Source organism: Dipodomys ordii, unplaced genomic scaffold, assembly GCF_000151885.1.
Source record: "Dipodomys ordii isolate 6190 unplaced genomic scaffold, Dord_2.0 Scaffold6, whole genome shotgun sequence".
In the NCBI taxonomy this organism is placed as follows: domain Eukaryota; kingdom Metazoa; phylum Chordata; class Mammalia; order Rodentia; family Heteromyidae; genus Dipodomys; species Dipodomys ordii.
In genome coordinates, this window is record NW_012267222.1 from 3,250,285 (window position 1) to 3,277,715 (window position 27,431).

At 56.7% G+C, this 27,431-nt stretch overlaps 1 protein-coding gene across 7 annotated transcripts in view; it reads right to left on the reverse strand.

Moving 5' to 3' along the window:
• Positions 1–2,848: 2,848 nt before the first annotated feature.
• The window catches only part of Acot7 (acyl-CoA thioesterase 7), an 88,528-nt gene continuing 63,945 nt past the window's right edge, over positions 2,849–27,431 (reverse strand). For all 7 annotated transcript variants that reach the window (XM_013035597.1, XM_013035560.1, XM_013035552.1 and 4 more), the window contains 3 exons: positions 24,414–24,530; positions 15,405–15,589; positions 2,849–3,224 (listed from right to left, as the gene is read on the reverse strand). In XM_013035597.1, coding sequence (XP_012891051.1) covers positions 3,126–3,224; positions 15,405–15,589; positions 24,414–24,530 — 401 coding nt within the window. In that variant the 3' untranslated portion in view covers positions 2,849–3,125. The remainder of the gene's footprint in view (positions 3,225–15,404; positions 15,590–24,413; positions 24,531–27,431) is intronic.

Sequence of the window (27,431 nt, forward strand, 5' to 3'; positions counted from 1 at the left end):
GGGGCCAGCCGCGGCCTGAGCGGTCCTGGAGAGGCGCGAACTGGACCCCGGGCCCGCGGGGCGGCCGGATTCTAGGGGTCCGAGTTGTCTGGCCAGGAAGCTGGGCCGGAAAGACGCACGATTGTGCCAACTTATCCCTGAGCCCCGGTGACAGAGGGAGGTGCATGGCCACACGCCCCCCCCCCGCTCAGACCTGACCCCCCTCCAACCCCACCGGGGGGCTGGGAGACCCCAGGGTCAGCAGCGGGGCCCTCCTCCCCTCTCCTGAGCACCCCTAGCGGGGCGCACAGTCCCAGCTGGCCCTGTGCAGAAGAAAATGGCCCTGGCCCTTCACGGGGACCTCTGGAAACGCCTGGTCAGGTGGACTGGCATTCGCCTCCATCCAGGCCACGGCCAGCCGCCTGGGCCCACCCGGGGCCGCCTGCCACGTTCTTCCTGGGCACACGTGGGCATGCTTCTTAGGGACTCTCCCTGGGTGGACAGGCTGGCTCTGCCTGCAGAAAGGCGGGTACCTGTCCAAGGCAGGACTGAAGCAAACTGCAGGCCAAACAGCATCTGGCACTTGTGGGGCCCAGGGAGGCTGCCCAGCACCCCCAAAGCTGCTGCGTGTACCATCCAAATGGTCCTCACAACCCAGGTCCACGAGCAGCTTTTGGGGTCCCAAGTTGGCCCCATGGTCCTTTGAGGTAGAAGATGCTTTTATAAAGAGTCAGGAATGGAGAGCCTGGCCTGTGGGGTAGTCGGGGACTCAGTACCGCCCCCCCCCCCAGCGAGCTCAGACTGGTCAGGCCCCACCTAGGTAGCCCAGGTTCCCAGCTTCCCCCCAACCCCCCAAGTCCTAGGGCTTGAACTCTGGGCCTGGGTGCTGTCTCTGAGCTGCTTTATGCTCAAGGCTAGTGCTTATCACTTCGGTACAACTCTACTTCCAGCTTTTTCTGAGTCGTTTATTAGAGGTAAGGATCTCACTGACTTTCCTGCCCCCCGCAGGCTTTGAACTACAATCCTCAGAGTGGATTACAGGTGTGAGCCACCAGTACCTGAGGGACCCAGGTTTTAGATCGTGGAGGGTGGCTGCAATCAGGAGGGACGTGATTTTGCTTTTATTTCTGGTGATATGTTGAACCCAAGGCCTCAAGCACACTGAGTGTGCTCAACCACAGGCCCAAAGGCAAACTGTCAGGCAACCTAGCCACTGGTACCCTATAGGCAAAGAGCAGCCTGCCCCAGGACTGTGGTACAGGCCTTGCACACGCCACCCCCCCCCCCCCAGCCAGGCAGCTTGCTCAGTGCTATCCATGTCTGTATCTGCCCTATGTCTGCAAGTTCTGAGTAGGTGGCAGGTAGGTAGGTGTGTGTCTAATGGGTGTCTGGGAACTTGAGTTCTATTGTGCTGTGCTAGAACCTGGTGCTAGGTACTCCACAAGCCTGGACAGTGGATTTTGGGCACCTAGAACTAAAGCCACATGGCTACAAGGCCAAAGCAGGACTGAGGGTCAGATATCAGGGCACTTTTTTTTTTTTTCTTTTTGGTTAGTCATAGGGCTTGAACTCAGGTCCTGGGTGCTGTCCCTGAGCTTTTTGCTTAAGGCTAGTGTTCTACCACTTTGAGCCACAGCCCCACTTCTGGTTTTCTGGTGGTTAATTGGAGGTAAGAGTCTCAGACTTTCCTGCCAGGGCTGGCTTTGCACTGTGATTCTCAGATCTCAGCCTCCTGTGATGACAGGTGTGAGCTACGGCACCCAGTAAGTGCACATCTTATGAAAGACATGACCTGTGCCTTGGGCGTCAGTGTTCCTTGGTAAGCCCTAGACTTAGACCTTGTTGAGGTAGGTGTGGCTACCTTTGGATTCACAGATCTTGGTTTGGCTGCTTGGGACACAGCTTTGAAGAGCAGCTTCATCACTCTGTGTACTCCAGCATGGGTCAGGATGAGGGGCAAGTTAGCCTGAGGCCAGCCTCCAGGAGGCTGTGTGTGTGTGTGTGTGTGTGTGTGTGAGATTCTGCACGTGGCAGAACTTGTCCCCTCCCCCTGCTCCCAGGCAGGAAATGGCCTTGTCTGCTGGGACTGGGCTGGAGAGAAATTCCAAAGCTGTTGGCGGGTGTTTCTGCACATCTGGAGCTGAGTTCTCCCTCCGTGGCCCAAGGGAACCAGTGCAAGGCCGCAGCTGTTGACAGGCCAGTCTGCTCCAGGCAGCAGGACAGATGTTCAGGCCTCATGGACAAGTCCAACACCACCTTTGGGTGTGTGTGGTGGACGGGGGTAGGGGGTGGGTGGGCTTGGCCTGGGCACAGGTCTTGGCGGCTCATCTCCCCCAGAAGCAGCTGGAGCAGAGGTCCACAGGAACGCAGGCCCGAGTGCTCTCACAGCGCACAGGCACACTGCTAGATACAGCAACGTGCATGTACATGCCAGATACAGCAACACGTGTGCACACACGCACAGCAACACTGATACACGTAAGTCTCCCACCACAAGCATGCAGGCGTATATACAACAGATGAGCGGACACACCTGGAGGGACACAGCCTCACAGTGACTGCATAGACACTCAGGCCCTTGTGCGCAGGCCATCCCAGCAGCTGGAAGCCGCCACCTCAGCACAGGGGTCCTAGGCATCAGCTAGGAGGCACCTGTGAGAGCCAGCATACTGCTATAAGCCCATCAGTGGGGAAGTGGGTCCCCGAGTCCCAGACAGAGGGGCTGAGGCCGCCACTCCTGATCCAGGTGCTGATGCTGAGGGGTAAAGCCCAGGCTCCTGGAAATGGAGGTGGCTGCCCACTGGAGCAGGGAGCTGCAGGACAGGCAGCTGTCAAATGACCTGACAAATGACCACTCGGGCTGCGTAGATCCAGCCAAAAAGCAGCTTTATTAGTGGGGCTGGGTTCCTTACATACCTTACAGTGTGCTCAGAAGCTCCCCAGGCACCCGGGACAATACTGGGTAGCATTTATACTGGAAGGATATAAATAAAGCTTTGGTGCACAGGTTTTCGGGACAGGGAGTAAGTTAACACTGCCGCACAGACACTTCACACAACACCAGCTCTCAATGGGAATGGGGTTTTGGCCAAGGGGTAGCTCATGGGCAATCATTGCAGCTGCGCAGCCCGCAGCAGCGAGGGAGCCTAGGCCTGAGGCTCCGTCTGGCCCTGCCGCTTGGCCTTCATCTGCAGGTACCGTCCTTTGCCTTCCTCAAAGCGCTTCTTCTCGTCCTCTGTCTCGGGCTGTGAACACAGAAAAGGGCACCTTAGGGACACCGCAGAGCCCATGAGGAGGAAATACAGGCGGGAGGGCAGCCTCAGCCACATGTGAGCAGGGGAGACAGGCACCCTGCGTTTGGCCCCGGGGAATGGCAGCCACCCATGGTCTTGGCCTACAGAGAAGGCAGCAGGAAGTGGCCGTGACCTTGATAAGCTGTCTTGCACAAAACTCAACAGTGCTTGCTTTTAGGGGGCTCTTGAAGAGAGCCCTTGCCATCCTGCCCCAAGCCAGGCAGATGCTGAGCAAGTGGCAGGTGGGATCCAAGACCCCTCATCACTGCCTCCCTCCTCTCGGTGGCCCAGTAACCTCATCCACAGTCAGCGACATTCGACTGACCAGCGGAACCTACCAAAGGCTGGGTGTTGCCCACAAGGGCCTGGTGTATGCCTGCTGGCTTGCAGGATGACGAGCAGCACCCCTCCTGCCCCCCACTTTCAGGAGTGGTCTAGCAGTGCCATGAATCCTGGGGAAGCGGGCAGGGTGCTGCACTGGGTGGTCACCTCCGAGGCCCAGGAGCCAGGGCTCAGGCTTCACCAGCTCTGCCAGTTCCCTGGGGATGCATTTCAGTGCAAGGCTTCTGAGGATGTCTGAAAGCCACAGGAATGGGCAGCTGCCCTTCATCCACGGTGACACCAAGCCCCGGGAGCTATTTTAGGTGAATGTGTTTTACAATCGGTGTATTCACGAGGGAGAACCAGAGGCTCTAATGTCAAGTCACACCAAACATTTCCTCCCCTAGCCTTCTCCAAAATGGGCTGTAAATGTCACCAGGTGAAACCTGCCAAGGCCCTGCCAGCACAGAGCCAATGGGACGCCCGGGTATTTAAAGACCAGAACCACGCTTCCACGGGGGTTCTGGCTCCTGTTTGAAGAGCCTTCGGCGCCTACGTGGAAGTCAGTGGCTTTTCCAAGATGTTTCATTGAAGAAGTCTGCCCTGCTGTTCTCTTTGATCTCTGGCTGACTTTTAAAATAGAAATTTGAGGCTATACAATTTGAAACAGCTCAGGGAAAAGTGAGAGGTTCTTAGATGTGTGAGCAGCTCTGAAGAGGCAAGTCACCGAGCTCCCGGGGCTGGAGGGCTCGGCGCGGCCTGGCCAAGTTCCGCAGGACTCAGTCGCAGGGTCCTGTGTAGCCAGGCAGGGCATGGCAGGTCACAGCCATCTGACATCTGGGGTGCGGCCCGGTGCCATAATGCTGGTAGGTATGTACCACCTTTCCCTTTTCTTTTTTTGATCAGTCATAGGGCTTGAACTCTGGGCCTGGGCGCTGTCCCTCAGCTCTTCAGCTCAAGGTGAGCCATAAAACCACTTCTGGTTTTCTGGTAGTTACTTGGAGATGAGTCTCATGGACTTTCCTGCCCAGGCTGGCTTTGAACCTCGATCCTCAGATCTCACCCTCCTGAGTAGCTAGGATGACAGGCGTGAGGCACCGGAGCCTGGCTGGACCACACTTTCTTTTTTTTTGGGGGTCCAGTCATGGGCCTGAACTCTGGGCCTGGGCACTGTCCCTCAGCTCTTCAGCTCAATGCTAGCGCTCTACCACTTGAGCCATAGTGCCACTTCTGGCTTTTTCCCCCCCTGGTTATGTGGTGTTGAGGAATCGAACCCAGGGTCTCATGCATGCAAGGCAAGCACCCCACCACTGAGCCACCTTCCCAGCCACTGGAGCACACTTTCTATGGCAGGATCCAGCCCCCTTCTCCACTTATCCTTATTCCAAATGGGGATCATCCAACAGAGTCAAGAACATAAGATCAGCCAGGCGCCAGTGGCTCACGCCTGTAAGTCTAGCTATTCAGAAGGCTGAGACCTAAGGATTGCCTGTCAAAGCCAGCCCAGGCAGGAAAGTCTGTGAGACTTTTTTTTGGGGGGGGGGAGTTTGCAGTTGTGGGGCCTGTACTCCGGGCCTGGGTGCTCTTCAGCTCAAGGATAGCACTCTACCACTTGAGCCACAGCACCACTTCTGACTTTGTTTCCCCTGCTTATGTGGTGCTGAGGAATCAAACCCAGGGCCTCATGCACGCAAGGCAAGCTCTCTACCACTGAGCCATCTTCCCAGCCCTCTGTGAGACTTATCTCCAATAAACCACCAGAAAACTGGAAGTGGCACTGTGGCTCAAGAGGTCGAGCGCTCACCTTGAGCTAAAGAGCTGAGAGATAGCACCCAGGGCCAGAGTTCAAGCCCCACCACTGACCAAAAGAAAAAAAAAAGATCAAGGCATCAGGCTGATGAGCAGGTCTTATCCCCGTCTTGGGGATTGCTTGCTGTACAGAGGAAAACCTGTATGTAGCTTCTGTCCACACAGTGGAGGCCAACAGCCCCTCTAGTACAGAACTAGTATGTGGAACTTGTGAGGGGTCTCACAGCTTGGTTCTGCTGGCCTGAGTGTGGCTGTGGCACATCTTAAAATACTGGGTTATGGGTAGGAAAGGAGGGACCAGGTGGGCTGGACCACCCATGCCAGGTACCTCCCTACTTTAAAGCTCAGGCCCCTTTCTATTGGGAGCCACTCTTCTACCTGGGGGGCCTGTCTGCCCCCCCTGGGGAGGGAAAAGAAGGCAGAGGCTTAGAAGTCCAGCAGTCTTCAAAACCAAGAGCATACAAGCTGAAAGGCAGCCAGACCAATAGGACTGGGGCCAGGCAGCCAATGTGAAGATAGGCCCAAGTTGGGGATTCTGCAGGGAGGGGTCTCTGCAGGGTGAGGAGCTGCTGCCCACAGCTGGACAGTCCTCATCCTTCGGGCTCACAGGGAGCACTGGAAGTCCCACTATGATGTAGGAGATTGCTTCAAGGTGACTCAAGTGACAGCCAGCGGTCCATTCCTGTAAGGTGAGCTACTTCGGAGGCTAATATTGGGAGGCTCTGATTCCTGGCCCACTCAGGCAGAGAGACTGGAGAGTCCATCTCTGCGGAGGGAAGCTGGATGTGGCACAGCATGCCTATGACCCCGGCCACAAGAAGCCTAAAAAGGCCTCAAGCTACACAGGCAGATAGGAGACTATCTTTTTTTTTTTCTTTTTGGTCCTATCGTGGGGCTTGAACTCTGGGCCTGGGCGCTGTCCCTCAGCTCTTCAGCTCAAGGCTAGCATTCTACCACTTGAGCCACAGCGCCACTTCCGGCTTTTTTCTTTCTGCTTATGTGGTGCTGAGGAATCAAACCCAGAGCCTCAGGCATGCAAGGCAGGCCCTCTAGCACTGAGCCACCTTCCCAGCCCCCAGGAGACTATCTTCAAAGTAACTGGAGCCAAGAGCATGGCACCTGCTTACCAAGTATAAAGCCCCGAGTCCAACTCCCCAGTGCTGGAAAAAAAAAAACCACCAACAAAAACCCCAAACCTAGGCGTGGTGGACGGGAGGCGGGACGACGCAGGTGGGCTGGTGCATGCGGCCGCAGACGCAGACACTGCCAGGGCAGCTAAGTATAGACTTTTTTCTTTTCCACTTTTGCATATTTTGAACCACTAGACACACAGGGCAGCTGCAGATCAGAGAAACCAATGCTTTCCACAGGGAACAGGGAACATCGCCTCGAGGCCCTGGCTTCCCCAGAGGCAGCAGGGCCAATCCCAGGACAGATACCTGGTGCTGCTCGGACATCCAGGCCGCAGCCCAGGCAGAGGGCACCCTCGGGACACGTGGAACATGCTTTCTCGTGCTGGGGTGGGCCCCGGCCCCCTGCACACGGCACAGCTCTTCTCACAGGCGCTCAGTGGGCTCCTGTGTGGTCCACTAGGCAGTGGACAGAGGAGGCCCTGTGCGCGCCTCCCCTGGCCGCCCAGAGGCCACCCCAGCCATCCCTTCTCTCTCGAGGGGGCAGAGGGCTGGGTCGGGAGGACTTGGGGTGCTAAGGGACCATCTCTGGACATGTACCATCTGTGCATACACCATCAGCGCCCACTGGAGTCCGGTGGCTTGCTGGCAGTCCCAGGAAGCAGCACCACGCAGTCACGGTTCCCCTCTGGAGACAGGTCTGGTGTGAACATGCTGGCCCTGGTGCCAGGGCCTCGGCTCCCAGCCTGTGCAGGGGCATGCCTGTCACATGGCGTGTGTGGGCACATGCAACGTGTTGCCACCAGAGCCTAGGTATACTTTGGCAACATAAACGCCAGACCCTCCGGATCCCCGAAGATGGCAGGAACACAGCACCATGGCATCCCGGGGAAGGCCAGATGCTGGCAGCCATTAGGAACTTCCCCAAGCACACAAGGAGCTCTCTTCCAGGATGTGAGGGTGGAGGGGTAGACACGCTCATGTGGGAGCACCAGCACGATGAATCAGGAGCAACAGGGCTGGGGTCTCGTCAGGGGCTGGGTGCGAATCCCAGGGACAGCCTGGAGGCATGGCGCCGGGCCGGGCAGCTGCCGTGGAGCTGCACGGTACAGCCTGGGGTGCTTTTACTTTTGTTTTTTCTTTTGTTGGTCGTGGGGCTTGAACTCTGGGCCTGGGCGCTGTCCCTCAGCTCTTTAGCTCAAGGCGAGCGCTCTACCACTTGAGCCACAGCGCCACTTCCAGTTTTCTGGTGGTTTATCGGAGATAAGAGTTTCACGGACTTTCCTGCCCGGGCTGGCTTTGAACCGTGATCCTCGATCTCAGCCTCCTGAGTAGCTAAGATGACAGGCGTGGGCCACCGGCGCCCGGGTCTGGGCGCCTTTTCTGAGCTTGTTCTCCATCAGACCAGGGGACGCCCTGCACCACGCAGTTCTACAATGCGGCAGCTGCTCAGCCTCAGCGGTTAACAGGCCACCAAGTGTTCCAGAATCGGGGAGGGTGCAGGACGCCAGGCCTCCGCTCCAGCCCATGAGGAAGGAGCCAGCCAACCGCCCCCTGGCTCTTCCCCGTATTGGGGACAGCGGCATGTGCTGATCATTCTGGCTCTGAGGCCTAGGAGCACTGCTCACCCTGCTTCCCTTTTTTTTTTTGGGGGGGGTGTCCAGTCAGGAGCAGCCAAGCCTCCCCCTGCTGTCAGGGAGCAGGGGCTGCAGCGGCACTGGATGGGATGGGGCGGGGTGGGGCAGGGCCCAGGACTGGCCTGCGTTAGGCTTCTGGGCCCTCGTCTCTGGTAAACAGTTCTCCGGCTCAAGTGATCATGGAGGGGCTGCCTGGTCCCTGCTGGGTTTGGAGCTGGCAGGATGCGGCAGCTGGCTCCCCAGCACGGCCCCCACCCACCGCACAGCTGCCATCTCCTCAAAGCCGACCCCCTCCACAGGCAAAGTCAATAACAGGGCTGGCTGTGTGGGGTGGAGGGCGGGGAGAAGGAAAAAGCCTTTCCACCAGAAATCAAGTGTGTCTTCACAAGGCGGAGGCTGTTACAGGGAGGAGGGCTGGTGGCCTTGGCTGCCAGAAAAGCTATCTCTGGTCTTGAGCAGGCTAGCACTGGGCTCTAGGGTTCCCTGTGTGCATGCCAGAGTGCAGGGAGAAGCCAGGGGGCCTGGTCCCTGAGGACCAGGGGCCAATGGTGGAGGGCCAGGGAGACGGGTGAGGGAGGCTGGGCTGTGCCGCTCCCCTTCTTCTGGCCAGGTTTTCACCCTAATACAGGTGCTCAAGGAGGTGACGAGGGAGGAGTCCTGCTGAGCCCAGCACATGTCCTGCAGGGCAAGCCTGCTGTCTTCAAAGTGACCTCCATAAGCCAAGTGCACCCCTGGGGCTGCAGCTGCTCCAACTGCTGCACACTGGCCCACCCGGGCTGTGGCGCCAGGAGGGGCAGATGGCCCCGGGCATCTTGGAGCAGGTCAGCCACAGGAGTAGCAGGTCAGAGGGCACTGCCTCCTCCATGCTCAGGGGCTTGGCACCCCTTCCCAGCCTGGTTGCTCCGACCTCAATCTGCTTCCTGTCTCCTGCCAAGTGCTGGCTTCCACCGGAGGGAAGCCTGTGGCTTTTGGAGCCTCACGCTGCAAACCAAATGTTTTCCGTCTTGCATTTTCTATGCTTTGAGAGCACACATTTGGAGTGTGGCACAGAGGATGACTAAGCTCCACCCTCAGTAAAATCAATATGCTTGTCCTTTTTGTAATTAGTGAATGTCTGCTCTAGAGAGGCCTCCTCCCAGTGGTGACAGAACATCCCAGGAGCCTCTGGGACACAAATCCTCTTAATTAAGAAGCCACAAGGTCCATCCTCTCCCAAGTTCTAATGGAAGACGAGAAGGGTCTTGGGACCATCAGAAAAGCAACTACGATGTTTTGGTTATTGGCGACACTTGGCTATTGAGACACAGCCCGCTGAGAGACACTATGTCTCCCCTGGGTCCAGCTGCAGCTGAGGTCTGGACTGTGCCAGGATGGCTCGGCCGCCTGTCTTGGGAAGCAGTGGAGGCTCAAGTGCTATCACGCAGCCCTCATCGCCCTTCTCAGCCTCTCTTTACCTGGGGGGCTCAGACCCTGGCAAAACTGCTCTGTGTGCAGCTGAGAAATCCCCTGGCCTGAAGACTAATGGATCTCAGAGCTTGGGTGCTGCCTCAGCTTTTTTGCTAAAACACACTTGAGCTACACCTCCACTTCCAGCTTTTTTTGCTAGTTAATTGGAGATAAGAGTCTCATGGACTTTCCTGCCCCAGCTAGCTTTTAATGTCGATCCTCTTTTAACAGGCATGCTCTGGCCACGGCTGCTTTCTTCCCTCACCCTGTGCTCACTCTCGGCCTTGCAGTTCTTACTGACTTTCTGGAAGCCGGCAAGAGTGGGGGACACACAGGGACGCATTTTGAACAGATGAATGACCAAAAAAAGGATGTCTTAATTTCTTGTGTGTGTGCCCTCATCCTGGGGCTTGAACTCTGGGTCTAGGCGCTGTCCCTGAGCTTCTTTTTGCTCAAGCATGTGCTCTACTACTTGAGCCACAGTGCCACTTCCAGCTTTTTGGATAGTTTGTTGAAGAGTCTCCCAAAACTTTCCTGCCCAGGCTGGCTTTGAACTCAATCCTCAGATCTCAGCTTCCTAAGCAGCTAGGACTACAGGTGTGAGCCACCAGCGCCCAGGGCACCTGGTAAGGATGTCTTAATTTTACACCGCTGTGGCCTTCATGTTAGAATTCAAAGCTTATGTCCTGACTCAACTGGCACCACCTGACCCCAATCCAATCCAGAGCTCAGAAGCCCTAAGAGCGTAGCAGGATTTGGACTGCCTCATCTGCTTTCCCGAGGCCCTGTAGTCCATGCCTGTGTGCGCACACATGCCAGGCTGAGGCTGCGCTGGCCTGCAGGAGGCGGCACCCGGCGCTCTGGACATGCTGGGTCTCCAGGACAGAGAGGCAGAGGAGAGTCAGGAAAGGACACGGCACCCCCACTTGCTCTGGCCTTGTGCTGAGTTCAGCCCTGGTTCTAGGGGAAGGAAGGATTTGGAGGCCATTAAGTTGCTGGACTATGAGCAATCAGGGGGCAGGGCAGCAGCAGGATTCTGGCATTTTCTAGCATGAGATAGCCCGCCTGCAAATCCCAAAAGGCGGCAGAGCGTGGGGCACGGCTGTGACTCAGTGTGGGCTGGCTGGCAGCATGGTGGGGGCCGGGCCTCTTCCCAGGCTGAGCAGCGCCCAGTCCTCCAAGAACACCCTCAGGAGCCAGCCCTGGCTGAAGGGATGAAGGAGGCAGAGACAGAGTGCTGGCTGGCCACACGGTGGTCTGACAGAGTCCCACCCCATCCTGACCGGACCCCAGGGCCCGAGAGAGGGCCACAAAGTACTCAATGTCTCTTCTGGCTGTGGGGTTCCCTGGGGCCCTTAAAACCTTTGGGGGCCTGTGGTACCTGGGTTTCTATGACACTAAGATCTCCCCAAGGAGAAGACGTTTCCTTTCTACACTGGATGCGTGTCTCTCCTGCCAGGCTGAGGCATGGAGAACAGCCGCCCACTCCCGCCCTGCCGGGGCCGTGGCTGGCGCTGCTTCCTCAGGAGGCTCTGGGAGCAGGGCTGACTGCCCCAGGCCGCGCCCTGGGCAAGGCGGGAGGCCTCGTCAGAGGGTCACCAAGGGACCCAGTGGAGGGACCAGAAAGCAATGGCCACATGGTTCTAGCCAACCAGGCTCTGAGACAGGTCGGGCAGCCACAGCCAGAGGCACCACTGCCTGCAGCTGCCCCGGCTGCACTAGCTCACCCTAGCACAGACAACTTCTAGAAGGCTCATCAGCCGACCCCTGGCTGCGAGGTGCCCTAGCCCCTGTAGAGATGCATGGAGGCTCACAGGGGCGAAGGCCTGTGGGTGTGGCTGTCTCAGAGGGGTGACGTGTGAGTGCCCGGGAGGTCCAAGACCATCGGACTAGCACAAAGGTCTCAGCACTGGCACACACGGCACAGTAGGCAGATAGTGAGCTGAGAAAGCCAGTGGCTCTTCTGCACTGCACAGGGTCTGGCAGGAGGCCACATCTCCAACACCAAGTCCACCCCTCCCGAGGCAGGCACCGAGCCTACACCTACAGCAGCCAGGACTCCACGCTAACAGAGGCCAGCTCGGGGAAGAGAGACACAGTTTGGTCTTCGGGGGCAGCAAGCCACCCTCTCCTGGGCCTGATGGTCCTAGACAGAGCCCCAAGGCTGGCCTAATGTATGAGCTTCACAGGCCTTCCATGGGGAGGGGACCACTCTCCCCATTCCTGATGCGAGAAGAAAGTGGGTGCTGGCTGAAGACTTCAGCTCAACAGCCACCACCAGGGACCCCACCCTCCGGCCCCTCCATGACTATTTAGCCTCCTCTGGAAATGCAATCCTGCTGGCCTCCGCAGACGGCAGCCTAGATGAGGCTGATGTGTTACTGTGTGTCACTACTGAGAGCGACAGGCGAGGAGGCAGAGCCATACTTTGATGGCCCTACTGAGACATGGTGGAAACCAGCACTGGGGGTGACCCGAAGGGTCCCTTGTCCCCACTCCTCTGCTGCCCAGCCACCATGCGGTGAGCAGCTCTGCTCCACCATGCACCGTAATGGAAATCTAATAAAAACCGAGTGCCAGGTGCCAGTGGCTCACGCCTGTAACTCAGGAGGTTGAGATCTGAGGACCAAAGTTTCCAGCAGCTGCGCTGGAGCATCCCTGAGATTCTTATCTCCAATTAACAACCAAAAAGCCAGAAGTGAAGCTGTAACTCAAATAGTAGAGCACCGTGCTTGAGTGGGGGAAAGAGCTAAGGAACAGTGCTCAAACGATCAGTTCAAGCTCCACTGCTGGCACCAGAAAATCCTCAAAAAGAACAACTCTGAGGTAAGGTCAACCTCTCTTCCTTGTATTTCATCACCAGCCTCGAGGCAGTAGGTGCACACGGAGCACAGCCCTTGAGCAGGCTGAGAGGACAGGAGAAGGCGCGTCTCACCCCATCTGCGGCGCAGCACGCTGGCTACGTGAGCCTTGCTGCAGAAGGGCAGGGAAGACGGCCAAGCTCCATTTCTTTTGGGGTCCGGTCATGGAGCCTGAACTCTGGGCCTGGGCGCTGTCCCTCAGCTCTTCAGCTCAAGGCTAGCGCTCTACCACTTGAGCCACAGCGCCACTTCCAGCTTGTCTTTTTGCTTATGTGGTGCTGAGGAACGGAACCCAGGGCCTCAGGCATGCAAGGCAAGCGCTCTACCACTGAGCCACCTTCCCAGACTCCCAAGCTCTATTTCTTTACACGCCCATCGTAACCCAGCAGACAGGCTCCGGGCCTTCCAAGGCTAATGACGGAGCCAGGTCTGGGCCCCAGCTGCCCCTGCCACCATTCCTTAGATGCAGATGCCAAGAATGAGGGTCCCCAGCACCAGCCGGACACTCAGTGTTGGGCAGCTGGGTCATATCCTTCTGCTTCAAGTTTTCATGGACGTCCCTCAGTGGCCCATACAGGCATCATGGACGTCCCCAGTGCCCCACACAGGCGTCACGGACGTCCCCCGGCCCCCACACAGGTGTCATGGACGTCCCCCGGCCCCCACACAGGTGTCATGGACGTCCCCCGGCCCCCACACAGGCGTCACGGACGTCCCCAGTGCCCCACACAGGCGTCATGGACGTCCCCAGTGCCCCACACAGGCGTCACGGACGTCCCCCGGCCCCCACACAGGTGTCATGGACGTCCCCCGGCCCCCACACAGGCGTCACGGACGTCCCCTGGCCCCCACACAGGCGTCACGGACGTCCCCCGGCCCCCACACAGGCGTCACGGACGTCCCTCAGTGCCCCACACAGGCGTCACGGATGTCCCCCGGCCCCCACACAGGCGTCATGGACGTCCCCCGGTCCCCACACAGGCGTCACGGACGTCCCCCGGCCCCCACACAGGCGTCACGGACGTCCCCTACCCCTGTCCTGACTCAGGATGGCCCTCACAGCTAACCGCACTGGAAACAAGCACACACCGAGGTGCTGGGCCACCCTGGAGCTAGTGCCCAGGGTGCCAGTCCTGAGTCACTGGAGGAAGCTCCCCTGCTGTACCTCCCCTCAGGCCAGTTTCCCAGCCCTGGCCAGTGGTGTGGGGCTCACCCCAGCCTTGAGGTCAGAGGACATTCCCGCAGGTAGGTTGGGGCAGCAGGGCTCGGATTCCTGCACAGGTGCGCTGGTTCTAACCATCGGCCTGGAAAGCACAATGGCTGGCAGGCCTGAGGTGTGCGGCCGCCCCCAGCCAGCATGGAGTATTCATCAGGCGCAGCGACTCCAAGCAGAACAGAGAGGCTGCCTTCCGTGTCAGCGGCCCTGGGGAAGGCAGCTAAAAATAGACAGGAGGTTGAAGATGAGCCTCAGTGGGGGTAGGGACGAGGCTGGAGCGGGAGGGGCCGCCAGCACAGGCATGTGGCCCTGTGCAGCCCACGTGTGCACTCCTGTTTCTGGTCTCTAAGCGTGCACCAGAGAAAGCCAGCCAGAGCTGGAAACCCCTCCTGGGGAGTCCGACCGGCCCTCCCGGCTAGTCCGTTTTCATCAGTACAGGTGGGCCTCAGAGACGCCATCTTTCAGTGGGAACACTCTAGATCCCCGGGAAGACCAAGGTGTCTCCGTCTCGCTCCAGGCAGGCCCCGCACCCCACCCTCTGCTGGGGTCAGCGTCCCTCTGTCCTCGCCTGCTCCCGGCACAGGCCCAGCCTGGAGACTGGTCCCTTGGGGTCTTATACTGCATAGCGCGGGAGGGCAGGGTACCAGGTTCTCCTGGCACCTGTGCTGAGAAACCGAAGGGAGGGGCCTGGGAGCGTGCTACCTATGGTGAGGAAGGAGGCGCCACCGCTCAGGGCAGGCGCCGACCATCTGTAGACCAGACTCCACTGACCTGCACCAAAGCCTTGTCAAGATGGCGTCCCAGCATGGGGGATGACCTTGGTCTTACGCCCATTTGTGTGAGCGCTACAGGCCACACCCCCATGGGTATACGCAAGAGGAATGGCCCAGATGTTCCAAGGCTAGCCCCTGGCCCTGCCCTATCAGTAGCCACCTCCAGATTCTGCTTTCTGCCCCGGCTGTCTGTCTGTGCCCTGCACAGCCCTGATGTCCTCCCTCCCGGTCTTCCCGTCACCACTCTTCTGTTAGGATGAGCGCTCGGGAAGGAGCGGTAAACTGGCAGGAAATGATGACCTGTCTGGGCCTCATGTATGATGCCTGTGGCAGGTTCTACACCCGGTACAGCTGTGCAGACAAGAAAACCAAGGCACACACAAAGTTCACGCAGGTCACACAACTGCTGCGAGCTAGGGCCCTGAGGAGAGCCCAGGCAGCGGGATGCTGCTCAGCACCCACATGTGCCCAGCAGCCTGGGGATTTTCACCCAGGGTGGGCCTAGCTGGGTGCCCAAGGCAGGGAGGTGGCTTGAAAGCTCAGGTCTCCACGCTACATTCCAGGGTCTGGCTTGTTCTGCACCAGGTGATCCATAGGCTAAAGCCCCTGTATGAGCCCTCTCCTTGGGGTTCCCAAAGGCCCCTTGAAGGCATGGAGGACTAGAGATCCGAGACACAGCTGTCAGCCAGGTCAGCGCAACACCAGGAATCCCAGGTAACCTGCACCTTCAGGCCAGCAGCAGCCGGTGTGCCCAGGCTCGCCTGGCAGCCAGTGGGGCAGAGCTCACAGGCCTCTCCGCAAGCTCACGAGGTGCTCCTTCCTCAGACCTTGCCCCATCTGCCCATGGCCTGAGAGCTAAGTCCAGGGAGTGGCCAGGCCTGGGCCACACTCTGACCCCCCCCCCCCCGATGAGTCCTGAACCTGAGGACACACACTTACCACAAGCTGCGGCACAGGCAGCGGTTTGCCCTCCTGGCTCAGGGACACATAGGTGAAGAAGGCACTGGCGGCCCGGTAGCGTTTCTGTGAGTTGTCTACCACAGGGTCAGCGTCCACCAGGACCTCAATTTCCATGGACTTATTGCTCGTGAAAGTCATGCGTCCGGAAATGGTGATAACACAGCCTACGAGCAAGGGAAGGAGATGTTAGGAAGCGGCCTCTGCCCCCATGGTGGCTGGGAGAAAAGAGCATGACTGAGGACGGTTAAAAGACACGTGGTTAGGAGACATGGGCAGCAGTAGCACCAGGACACCAGTATGACAAACCATTAGAAGGCACCCTTAGTAGCCCATGTATGTTCTATGTTACGTGCCAGCCATTTCCTCTGCCCTCAGTCAAGTCCTTCCTTAGGGCGCATGTGCAACCCGCCCTTCTCTCTAAAGACTTGCTGGTGCCCACAGGGCCACACCATGAAAACCTTTTGAAGCCTTCATTCTCCACACTGGACTGACACAGTCATGCTGTCAAGCTGACTGTGGTCCTGAGCCACCTCCTGCTCCGGCCCATGCAGCCCCTCCCCACTCCCATCCCGGGGGGTCTCGGTGTCCACTCAGTCTTTCCACTGGCCTTGCCCAGGCCTGAGGCTTTGTCCTCTGAGCCGCTGGACCCCCGCTCAGGCTCACTGCTTCTTGAACCTCACAGTCTTGTGGGTCCCTCGGGTTCCTTTCTCCCTTAACCCTAAGTCATCCATTCTGGATTTCCCACACCCCTGGGCAGGGGGTTCCACCTGGGCCTTTGCTCTAAGACCTGGACCCCTCTGTAGCCTTGGCTGCCCCTGACCTCAGCACAATCTCTTAATCTCAGCTTTCCAGGTTCTGCTTGGCTGCTATAATGGACGGGCGAGGACCTGTGCTCGAGTGAGGGGACAGGGGCCTGGCGTGAGCGCACTGCTGGCACTGCCACCGTGAGGGCTTCCAGAGCAAGGCCTGTGCCTGACTGACTGCTCCCCCCACGGCTAGAATGCCCCGCCCAGCACGGCCTCCCCGTCCGCGCAGCCCCTGGACCTAGTATGCAGGCCCTTTGAGACCCCATCTCCCACACCAGCTTTGAGACAGGCCCCACAAGACACACTTAGAGACCCAGAGAGAGAAAGAGAGAGAGAGTCAATGGGGGCAACACAGGCTACTCTATGTTAACAAGTACCAGAAAGTTCTATGCCACATTCAACTTCATACTTACTGGGGGTGCTGTGTGCGGGATACGGCCATTTCTGGGAGAGAAGGAAGGAGCCACACGGTCAGTGGCCGGCGGCATGATGGGCTGTGGTGCACCGTCACATGGTCGCACATCCCCAGACACACGCTAGGACATATGCCCCCACCCGAGGGTAGCCCAACCTCCAACTCAGGGGCTGGGAGGTGACCTGGCCATCCTTGAGTCCTGTATCTCCCTCCCCAGATGCCTAAGCAACACCCTGCTCACTGAGGACCCACGAGCGGAAACCTCTGAGGAAGTCTGCGGGCCTCTTCCCTCCGGAATGTCACAAATCTGAAGGAATGCCCAGGGCGGAAGTGGCTGTGACACAGAGCGTCCAGAGGCCCCACAGAGCCCTGGACACAGAGCGTCCAGAGGCCCCACAGAGCCCTGGACACAGAGCATCCGGGAGGCCCGCAGAGCCCTGGACACAGAGCGTCCAGAGGCCCCACAGAGCCCTGGACACAGAGCATCCAGGGGGGCCCGCAGAGCCCTGGACACAGAGCGTCCAGAGGCCCCGCAGAGCCCTGGACACAGAGCGTCCAGGGAGGCCCGCAGAGCCCTGGACACAGAGCGTCCAGGGGGGCCCACAGATCCCTGGACACAGAGCGTCCAGGGAGGCCTGCAGAGCCCTGGACACAGAGCGTCCAGGGGGGCCCGCAGAGCCCTGGACACAGAGCGTCCAGAGGCCCCACAGAGCCCTGGACACAGAGCGTCCGGGGGGCCCACAGAGCCCTGGACAGCCTTGATGCTGCGCTCACTTCCTACCCATACCACGTCAACCACCGCCTCTCGTGAGCCGTCGCCTTCCAGTGCAAGCCTCAGCCTGACCCTAGCGGCAGACTCGGACAGCACACAGACGGCCACTTTGGAGCCGAACGGCAATCTGGTTAGCAATGAGCTCAGACTGAACTTGAAACTTTGGAGTCAAGAGACAAATTCTGAGTCTCAGTGGCCGAGGAGGCGGAGCCTTGCTTACACTATTCTTCACAATGGCATCTTCTGCGCCCAGACCACTTCCTCCCTCCACTGTGGGCTGGATCCCCCTCCGCGGCTCAGCTCAAGCCTCCCATCCCAAGACTTGGCCTCTTCCTCCACCGTGCCATCTATAAGGGCCTTCCCGCCTTGTCTGCAGCTAGCTTGTCCATCGCGGACGTCCATATGTCCCTGGCCAGAGGGAGCTGCCTGGGCTGTGCTGCTGTGCGGAGCCCCGGGCTCCCCCCACGCCGCCTCAGTGTCTGCATCAGAGTGGCAGCCCTGGAAGAGGCAAGGCTCCGCGCACCCAGCTCAGAGGGTGGCCAGGAGGGCGCCCCATGCAGGGACATCCTAGACAGGACGCCACTGTGAACGAGGAGCTGTCCACAGGTCGACAGGCCGCTTCTGCAGAACCCAGTCCATGTTCTTTTCTCTGCACGGTTGAATGAAGACCACGGGCTGTGGCAAGACAGGATTTAGAGCTAGCATCTCCAGTTTGCGAGGAATATGGACGGCAGACCTTAAAATAGGCCATCCCTTCTCCCCAGGTCCCAGATGTGACACTGAGATATGACTGCGCTCTGCCAGAGACTCTGGGAAGGCTGGTGGCTGGGCCACAGCTCAGCATGCTCCATGCATGACCCTGGATGTGGAGACATGGCTGTGCCCCAGGGGCCCTAAGCTATACAGAACCTTCTCTCACATAGGGTCTCTGCCAGAGTCCTGCCCACACACTTCCGTTGACTTGAGCTGGACAGGAAAAGGCAGAGCTCATGAACATGTGGTGGCCATGTAAGTGAACTGTGGTCTGTGGTCCTCAGAATGATGGTCCCGGAAATGTCCACCTCCTAATCGCTGGAGTCTGAGAACCCCTTCACAGATGGGGTTAGGCTAAGGACCTTGAGATGGAGAGTAGCCCAGATGAGACAGGAGAGCCCATGCAAGAAAGCAGAAGAGATCAGGGATATGCCATGATGGCTAAAGATGCCACATGCCGCCGGGTGCTGGTGGCTCACGCCTGTAATCCTAGCTACTCAGGAGGCTGAGATCTGAGGATCGGGTTCAAAGCCAGCCCGGGCAGGAGAGACCGTGAGACTCCTATCTCCAATAAACCACCAGAAAACTGGAAGTGGCGCTGTAGCTCAAGTGGTAGAGTGCTTGCCTTGAGCTGAAGAGCTGAGGGACAGTGCCCAGGCCCAGAGTTCAAGTCCCACGACCGACCAAAAAAAAAAAAAAAAAAGATGCCACATGCCAACCTAGAGGTGGAGGATGGACCAGGTGCCAAGTCATTAACATGGGGAACACAGAGGGATGGAGTCTCCACCGAGAGCCTGCCCTGTGGCACCTTGATTTTAGCCTGGTAAGACTACATTAGAGTTCTGACCCCCTAGAACCGGCAGGTAGCCCAATCTGTTTAATCCTGAAAAAGAACACAGCTACCCAGGTTGGAGGGTAAACCGGGCAGTTCTGATGTAGCTCACTGGGTTTCTGGCTGTTGCTTGTCTTAATTAGAAGTATAATGACAGCATCAGGAACATGAATACTTTGTGAAGCTCCAAGTATTTCCTCAGTTTTGGGGAGCCAGGTCGGTCTTGCCCGAGCATGGCCCGAGCTGCTGGGCACGTGCTCCACCTGCTTCAGCCTCCCAAGCAACTGGAACCGTAGGCCTTGTGCCATGTCAGGCAAGCACTCTACTACTTGAGCCATGCCCCCAGCCCTTTTCTCCCTATTTTGGTTTTGAGATAGTTCTTGATATCTCCACCAAGGCTGGCTCTAACTCATGACTCTCCCCTGCCTCTGCCTCCCAAGTGGCTGGCCTTATGGGCATATGCTACCATGGCTGGCTATACTTTTAAATCCAATGACAACCAACAGTCATGTGGGCCACGCCGTTAAAACATAGGGCAGAGCCGCATGAGGCAGGAGACTGCATCAGGCTCTGCTGATTCCCAAATTCAGTAGGAAAACTGAGCCTGGGTGAAGGCCAAGGAGGAGCTCAGCTCTCGGGTTCAAAAAGCAGCTCCCACACAGCACCTAAAGTGGGCAGTGCTGCTTGATCCCAAGAGCTGAATTCCACCTCTGTGCCATCAGATGAGACTAGCGCACCAGCTGGGAGCTTGTGGGTGGCGCGAGCCCAGTGGCTGCGTGGCTACCACAGCTCCTGGGTCACGGCCATGGGAAGGGAATGGTTTCAGGGACCCAGGACAGAGCTGGCTGTCAGCAGTGAACGACTCTAGCTAAGCTAGGAGGACAAACATAGCAAGTAGGCTGAGTTGTGAATGGCAGCTACTGTCTGCTTTTAAATGCCAGGGAGCCGGCAGGGGGCGGGGCGCCGCGAGGCTGGCAGATGCCCCGGCCGACACCCCCGCAGACGGCGGGGCTCCAGGCAGCAGCCAGATTTGCAGCAGTACGCCAGGGATTTGGAAAAGAAAACAAAATAATAAAAAGTAGTGGTTCCCAAGCCTGAGAGGTTGGCAAGTGCTCCGAAGTTTATGAAGAGAGCAGTGCCTGCCCCGCAGCCCTGCCCCACAGGGACCTCCTAAAGGGCCAGGCCCCGCTTCTCCTAACAGTCTGGGAGATCGCGTCTTCACAAGAACTTCGACTTTAGGTTTTCTTAACATTTCCAGCCCCACTGCTTCAAGGTAGGTCCCCCCCCCCTTTAACGTTTATTTTATTTATTTTTTGTTGGTCATGGGGCTTGAACTCTGGGCCTGGGCGCTGTCCCTCAGCTCTTCAGCCTAAGGCGAGCGCTCTACCACTTGAGCCACAGCACCACTTCCAGTTTTCTAGTGGTTTATTGGAGATAAGAGTCTCAGGGACTTTCCTGCCCAGGCTGGCTTTGAACCATGATCCTCAGCTCTCAGTCTCCTGAGTAGCTAGGATTACAGGCATGAGCCACCAGTGCCCAGCTTTTATTTTATTTTTGTCGGTCGTGGGGCCTGAACTCTGGGCCTGGGCACTGTCCCTCAGCTCTTCAGCTCAAGGCAAGTACACTACCACTTGAGCCACAGCACACTTCCAGTTTTCTGGTGGTTAATTGGAGATAAGCATCTCATGGACTTTTCCTGCCCAGGCTGGCTTTGAACTGCGCTCCTCAGATCTCAGCCTCCTGAGTAGCTAGGATGACATGTGTGAGCCACCAATGCCCGGCTCAACTTTTATCTTAACAACTGCCTAGGCATTGTAACCTCTCCACTGGGGGCAAAAACTGGAGCGAGACCTGGAAAGAGCACATCACATTCCCATGGTTTGGCTTCATCACCTGCCCTGGGTGACACAGGCTGGGCCACCCACTGGGTGGCTCCTGGCCTTCTGTGCTGTCCTGGGATCCCCCCACCCCTGTCCCTGGCCTCCTGTGGTCCACTGCCCCCGGCATCCATGCTGTGGGGAGCTTGCAGTGGCTTTGCAGGCAAGAGCCCCACGAGGAAACAGGTCTCCAGACACTCCTCCCAGTTCTCGAGAGACCGGCATACACCTGCCAAGGAATCACCTGGAACACCAGGCTGGTCATGGGTACCATGCGTGGGCAGCCACTGATGGAAGCTGAGAGAAAGGACAGGTGGTGGTAAGAGAGAATGCCAGAGTGGGAGTGTACTGGCCCTAGCCCTGGGCCCTAGACAAGAGCAAAGGCGCCCTAGAACTACGTCTGCAAACAATGAGTGTGCCGCCCTGCCAGGGGGGGCTGGGCAGCCAGCATGGTCAGAAGCCATGCTGAAATCTTTCCTTGTCTGAACGCTGATCCTGGATTTGTCCACCTGGGTACAGCAAGCCAGCTCTCTGCACACATTTTGCCTGGCCAACCTCAGTCCTTGATCATGGATGAGTGATGATACAAAGCTGCGAATGACTTTCTGGTGGACACCCCTCCTGCTCAGGCCACCGTGGCCTGGTGTGAGGCTGCTGCACAAAGGACTGCTCTTCTGCATGTGACATGCGGCTGAAGGGAGCTACCACAGAGCCCTCTTCCCTGAGACTTGGAGAAGTGCCTACACAGGGAGGACAGGTCAGATCAGAAGCACTAACTCCACTGGATTTGCTCTCCTCACCAGGTGAGTGCTCATCTCAAAACTGTGGCCCATTCTTCTGTGGCTCTGAGCAGTCTCTCTCCAGGCTGGTCTCGAGGGAGAAGGACCTACATCCGCATGGGCACAGAGTGTGGGAATGGGGCATGGGGCATGGTCCTACCAAAGGGAGCGAGTGAGCCCAGAGAATCAAACATCAAGGGCAGAAGATTGAGCAGCGCATGTCCCTAGTCATTCATGTGCATGCATGACTGCAGACAATAACCTTATTTGGAATAAGGTGCTGGTTTTGTGTATTAGTCCTGGGGCTTGAACTCAGGGCCTAGGCGCTGTCTCTGAACTTTTTCTGCTTAAGACTAGAGCTCTATCACTTGAGCCACAGCTTTACTTTTGGCTTTTCTTTTTTGTTGTTGTTGGTTAATTGGAGATAAGAGTCTCACAGACTCTCCTTCCCAGGCTGGCTTCAAACCAGGATCCTCAGATCTCAGCCTCCCGCATAGCCGGGATTATAGGCATGAGCCACTGGTGCAGGGTAGGAATAAGGGTTTTTGCAAATGTAACTGAGATAAGGATCTCAAGATGAGACGATCCTAGACCCCAAGTCTAGCATGTCTTCTGAGAAACAGACAGGCAGGGACTGATGATCTGTGGCCACAGGCCAGGCAAGCCAAGGGACATGCAGAATGGGTCTTCACTAGAGACCCAAAGGGATGTGCTCCTGCAACACCTTGGTTTCAGATTTCTGGGCCCTCAGATCCAGAAGTGAACCTGTTTCTGCGCAGCCTGTCCTGCGGTCCCTGGGAACCAACCCGCAGTTCTTTCACAAGCCCCACAGGCCGCAGACACATCACAAGGCAAGGGTTGGGGCAGCCAGCAGTTCTGCAGGCTCTGCGAATGTCACCTTACCCTGGACTCTGACGTGTCACACCCCTGCTGGGGTGCTGGCAGGTCAGCCCTGCAAGCCTTGTCTATGATATAGCAGGGAAGGAGGAGTGGACTAGCCAGGGACAGTGCCTCAGAGGCACTAGAGCCTGGGGGGCTCAAGGTGACCTCAGAACATAGAGAACTGGGATGCCAAGCCCCTTTGGCAATCAGAAACTCAGAGCCAACAAGGACTCAGGTGACGCGCTGCACCTTCCTGTAAGAACAGTAGGCACGGGCCGAAGGTGGCAGTGCCCTGTGCCTTGAAGCATTCAAGACCAAGTGCCACAACCCCACCTGAGCCACGTGGATGGAGACCTGGCTCTCTGGCCATTCCCAGGCAGGCTCCTGTGCCGAACACTGCTCCTGACCCACAGTGACACTCTTCTAAAGACAACAAACAAGGTATAACAGCGTCTAAGGGCCGGGGACGCGGGCACAGAAGTAGGTCAGACTCCACAACTGCTAGTTCAGTCTGGCCCAAATTTCCTCATATCCAAAACAAGACGTCACCTAGGAAAACAGCAACCCTGTCTGTGCTCCCCAAGTGTCTCTCAGGGTCCCAGGCCAGAAGTGCAGAGGCCAAGGCTGTGGCAGCCAAGGAGAGCAGGCTGCAGGGGGCAGGGCCTCCCTTGAGCTCTTCAGCTGTCCTGGCCGCTGTGAGCAGCTCAGCCACCAGGCTCTGTGCAATCTCCTCGGTGCACATGGGGCGCCTTGCAGAGGTCAGGGTTTCTAGAAACGAAGGTGTCCTTCTCTGTGGCCCAGATAAATCCACCCTTAGATGGGAAGTCTATCTTCCCAGGCCCCATCTGAACTACCTAATGTTTTCTAGAGGGCTGAAGTAACCATCCAATTCCAGTGTTTTTGTTTTTGTTTTGCAGATATTGGGGCTTGACTTCAGGGCCTAGGCACTGTCTCTTAGCTTTTCCTCTCAAGGTAGTGCTCTACCACTTGAACCTTGGCTCCACGTCTGCCTTTTTGCTGTTTAATTGGAGCTAAAAGTCTCCTGGGCTGGGCATGTAATCATAAACTTCACATCTCAGCCTCCTGAGTAGCTAGGATTGCAGGTGTGAGCCACTGAGCTCCTTCAAGGTGGTTTCTGGCTGTTGCTTAGGCAAGTCTCTCTTCTCTTAGTGGTTCTAAAGCCACATGTGGACAACTGAGCAAATCAAGTTCCACGGAAACCAAGTACTTTCACCACTGTGAGTCTGGATCTGTATTTGACAGTAGTTTCCTAAGCGGTGGCTCTAGAAAGAGTCGTGGAATCACACTACACCACCACGGGAGGAGATTCTTTTTCTCAAAGGCTTCTGCCACCCAGTACCCAAGCACCCAGCAACTAGCACCCAGAATACTGGAGAGCCTGAGGACAGGGCAAAGCCAATTCCAAAGTGATACTGTAGTCTAGGCTGCCAACATGCACGGTTGCTAGGCTGCCAACATGCACGGTTGGTTAGGAAGGGATCCTGGAAAGCAGAGGTCAGTGATGCCGTCTGTCCCGTCCCCTTCCCACCCTAAAGCCCCAGGCACCACAGGCTAAGCACAGCGTACCCTGCTCTCAGTTACGGAACTGCAAACTGCTAGTTTTAAGAAGTTCATGCTGGACTTCAGGCAGGTAAAGGCTGCCATCACGCTGGTGTTGCAGATTTCCCCAGATTGAAAAATTAAGCCAATAAAACACTAGCTGCACCGTGTGTTCATAAAGACTAAGCAAAAAGCTCTGCCTTGTTTCCCATGGCACCCCAGCAGATGCCAGGCTGAGCGCAAAGGGCGCTGACACCAGGGACCCTGTAGCCCGAGCGCCACCGACCACTCTTCTCCCCAGGAGTCTGGTACCTTTTCGGATCTTATCATGGAAATTAATGGCATCCACAGAAGCTGTCACTATGTTGGTCTTGCAGTGGCGAGCGGCCACGATCCCAGCCACCTCATCCATGAGCTTCATGGTGACACCTGTGGAGAAAGGGGCCAGTGGCAGGTGAGACTGGGGAGAGGGGCTAGTTCACACCCTGGGAAGAATCCCCCCTCCCCCCCAGCAGGGCTGTGACTGGCTGTGGGTGTGCCACATGAGAGCGAGGTACTCCGTGGCTCTCATTTGAAATTTTGCTCTCCGAGGAGCTTCTGAACATGGCCCCAGCTGACACTGAAGGTCCCTGAGCAATGACAGCCCTTGTGCTGTCCTTCCCCGACACCCCTTTCTGCCCACTGGAGGGCTACAAGGACGTGGTGCTCAGGCCCTCACGCCTAGTGACATCGGGAAAGGTGCCCCTTGGATCCTGCCAGTCCACACTGTGGACGGAAATGCCCAGAGCAGCAGGAAAACACAGTGGGCAGAAACCCATACACATTTTACCTTTCTCTGATTATCACAGCCGAACAAGGGAAACAACTCAAATGTACACAAAACAAGACCTATCTATGCAGCACTGAAGGACTCACATGATACACCCAGCAACATGGAGGACCATGAGCTGATGGGCCACCCCATGACCTTCCAGGTCAGGGGACTGGGCAAAGAATGGATTCTATGGGTCCCAAGAGACAGGGAGTAGACATGGCTAAAGGCTTCTTTTCCAGGTGATGGAATGTTCCAGAATTGACCATACAGGCTGGGCAGGTTTCCTAAGCCAAAATCTAAAATGATCCAAAGTAATTTGTCAGTTGTAGGACTTGAACTCAGTCAGGGCACTGGCAATGTCCCTGACCCTTTTGCTCAAGGCTAGCAATCTCCCACATTGAGCCACAGCTCCACTTCCAGTTTTTGAGTGGTTAATTGGAGATAAATCTTTTTTTGGGGGAGGGGGGTCCGATTGTGGGGCCTGAACTCTGGGCCTGGACGCTGTCCCTCAGCTCTTCAGCTCAAGGCTAACGCTCTACCACTTGAGCCACAGCGCCACTTCCAGCTTTTTGCTTATGTGGTGCTGAGGAATCGAACCCAGGGCCTCATGCATGCAAGGCAAGCGCTCTACCACTGAGCCACCTTCCCAGCCCCTTGGAGATAAATCTTTGTATGTTTTGTTTTTTTTTTTGGTCGGTTGTGGGGCTTGAACTCTGGGCCTGGGCACTGTCCCTCAGCTCTTCAGCTCAAGGTGAACGCTCTACCACTTGAGCTACAGCGCCACTTCCGGTTTTCGGTGGTTTATTGGAGATAGGAGTCTCATGGTCTCTCTTGCTCGGGCTGGCTTTGAACCTCGATCCTCAGATCTCAGCCTCCTGAGTAGCTAGGATTACAGGCGTGAGCCACCAGCACCTGGCTCCTTGGAGATAAATCTTAAGGGGACTTTTCTACCCAAACTGGCTTTGAACCATGATCCTCAGATCTCAGTTTCCTGAGTAACTAGGATTACAGGCATGAGCTTCAGTGCCTGGCTCCAAATTTTTTTTTAATATCACAAGTAAACAATTTTGTATTATTTCACACAAAAGTATTAAAGACACTGTCTGATAGGGATGTAAGTATCTCCACTATGAAAACAGTGGCTAAGTGTTGTAGTTCATACCTGGAATCCCAGGTATTTCCGGAGGCAGGGATTGGGAGGATTATGGTTTGAGGTCAGTCTAGGCAAAAACTTGGAGAGATTCCACTGGCTGACACACTTGTAAATCAAGTGACCCTAGGGCATACATAGGAGGATCACAGTCTGAGGTCAACCCAAGGCAAAAAACAAAAAAACCCTATGGGGAAAACAACTAAAGCAAAAAAGGACTGGAGGCATAGTCAGAGGATGAAGCACCTGTCTAGAAAGTGCCAACCCCTGAGTTCAAACCCCAGTTTAAACAAACAAAAATCACTGGAAACAGAACGACCATATGCCATGACCCAGCAATGCTGCTATTAGTAGGGCATATATCCAAAGAGAATGAAATCATTACACCAAGAGTCACCTGTTCTCCCACGTTCAATTGCAACACTATTCATAAGAGAAGCAACTGAGATGTCCATCATCAATAAATGGCAACTTTACACCACGGATTACTAGTCAGGCATAACAAAGAATGAGATCCTGTCATTTGCAGCAATGTAGACGGCACTGGAGAATATTATGTTGAGCGGAATACGCCAGGTACGGAACAACAAATACCACAGCCTCTCACTTCTATATGGAGGCTAAAATCATTGGCAGAAAAGTTCGTAAGACTTCTTTCTAACTCGGCTGGGCACAATGGTGTGCACCTCTCATTCTAAACTACATGCAAGGCTGAGAGTAGATGGACTGCAATTCCAGGCAATCCTCCTTACAGGCAATCCTGGAACCTTCCTCTCAACAGAAAGAAGCAGGGTGTGGTGGTACACGCTTGTCACCCCAGCAGTGATTGGAAGCCTAAAAGAGGCACATTGTGCAAGCCAAATCCTATCTCAAAAGTAACCAGTGAAAAACAGGGCATGGCTCAGCAGTAGAGCATGTGTGCAAACTCCAGTGACTCCAAAAAAAGGAGACGTGAACGGATCTGTTAATTAGTTACAGATTAATTGCAATCAAGCATTAAGCCCTCCCTCCCCCCCCCCCCCTCTTTTACCCTTCAGCCCCCGGCTGTCACCAATCCAGCCTGGGAGGTGGCAGGGCGAGACCCCCCCCCCCCCCCCCCCCGTTGCCAGGGAGAAGCAGGCCTATGTGCTGCACATGCTGAATTGAGACCCACTTGTCGCCTGTCACAGGAAATGAGGTCATGAGGCCGGCGCAGGAGTGGCTCTCACACCACGGGGAAGTGCTTGCCTGTAAAGCTTTCCATCACCCATGCCCCATCCATGACCGCATAAACATCGCCATGTGTCCAGTGACATGGGTTAAATTCTGTCAAAACAGAACAGCCCTGTGCTTGATTCAAAGCTGCCTGTCCAGCTAGCATGCCGCC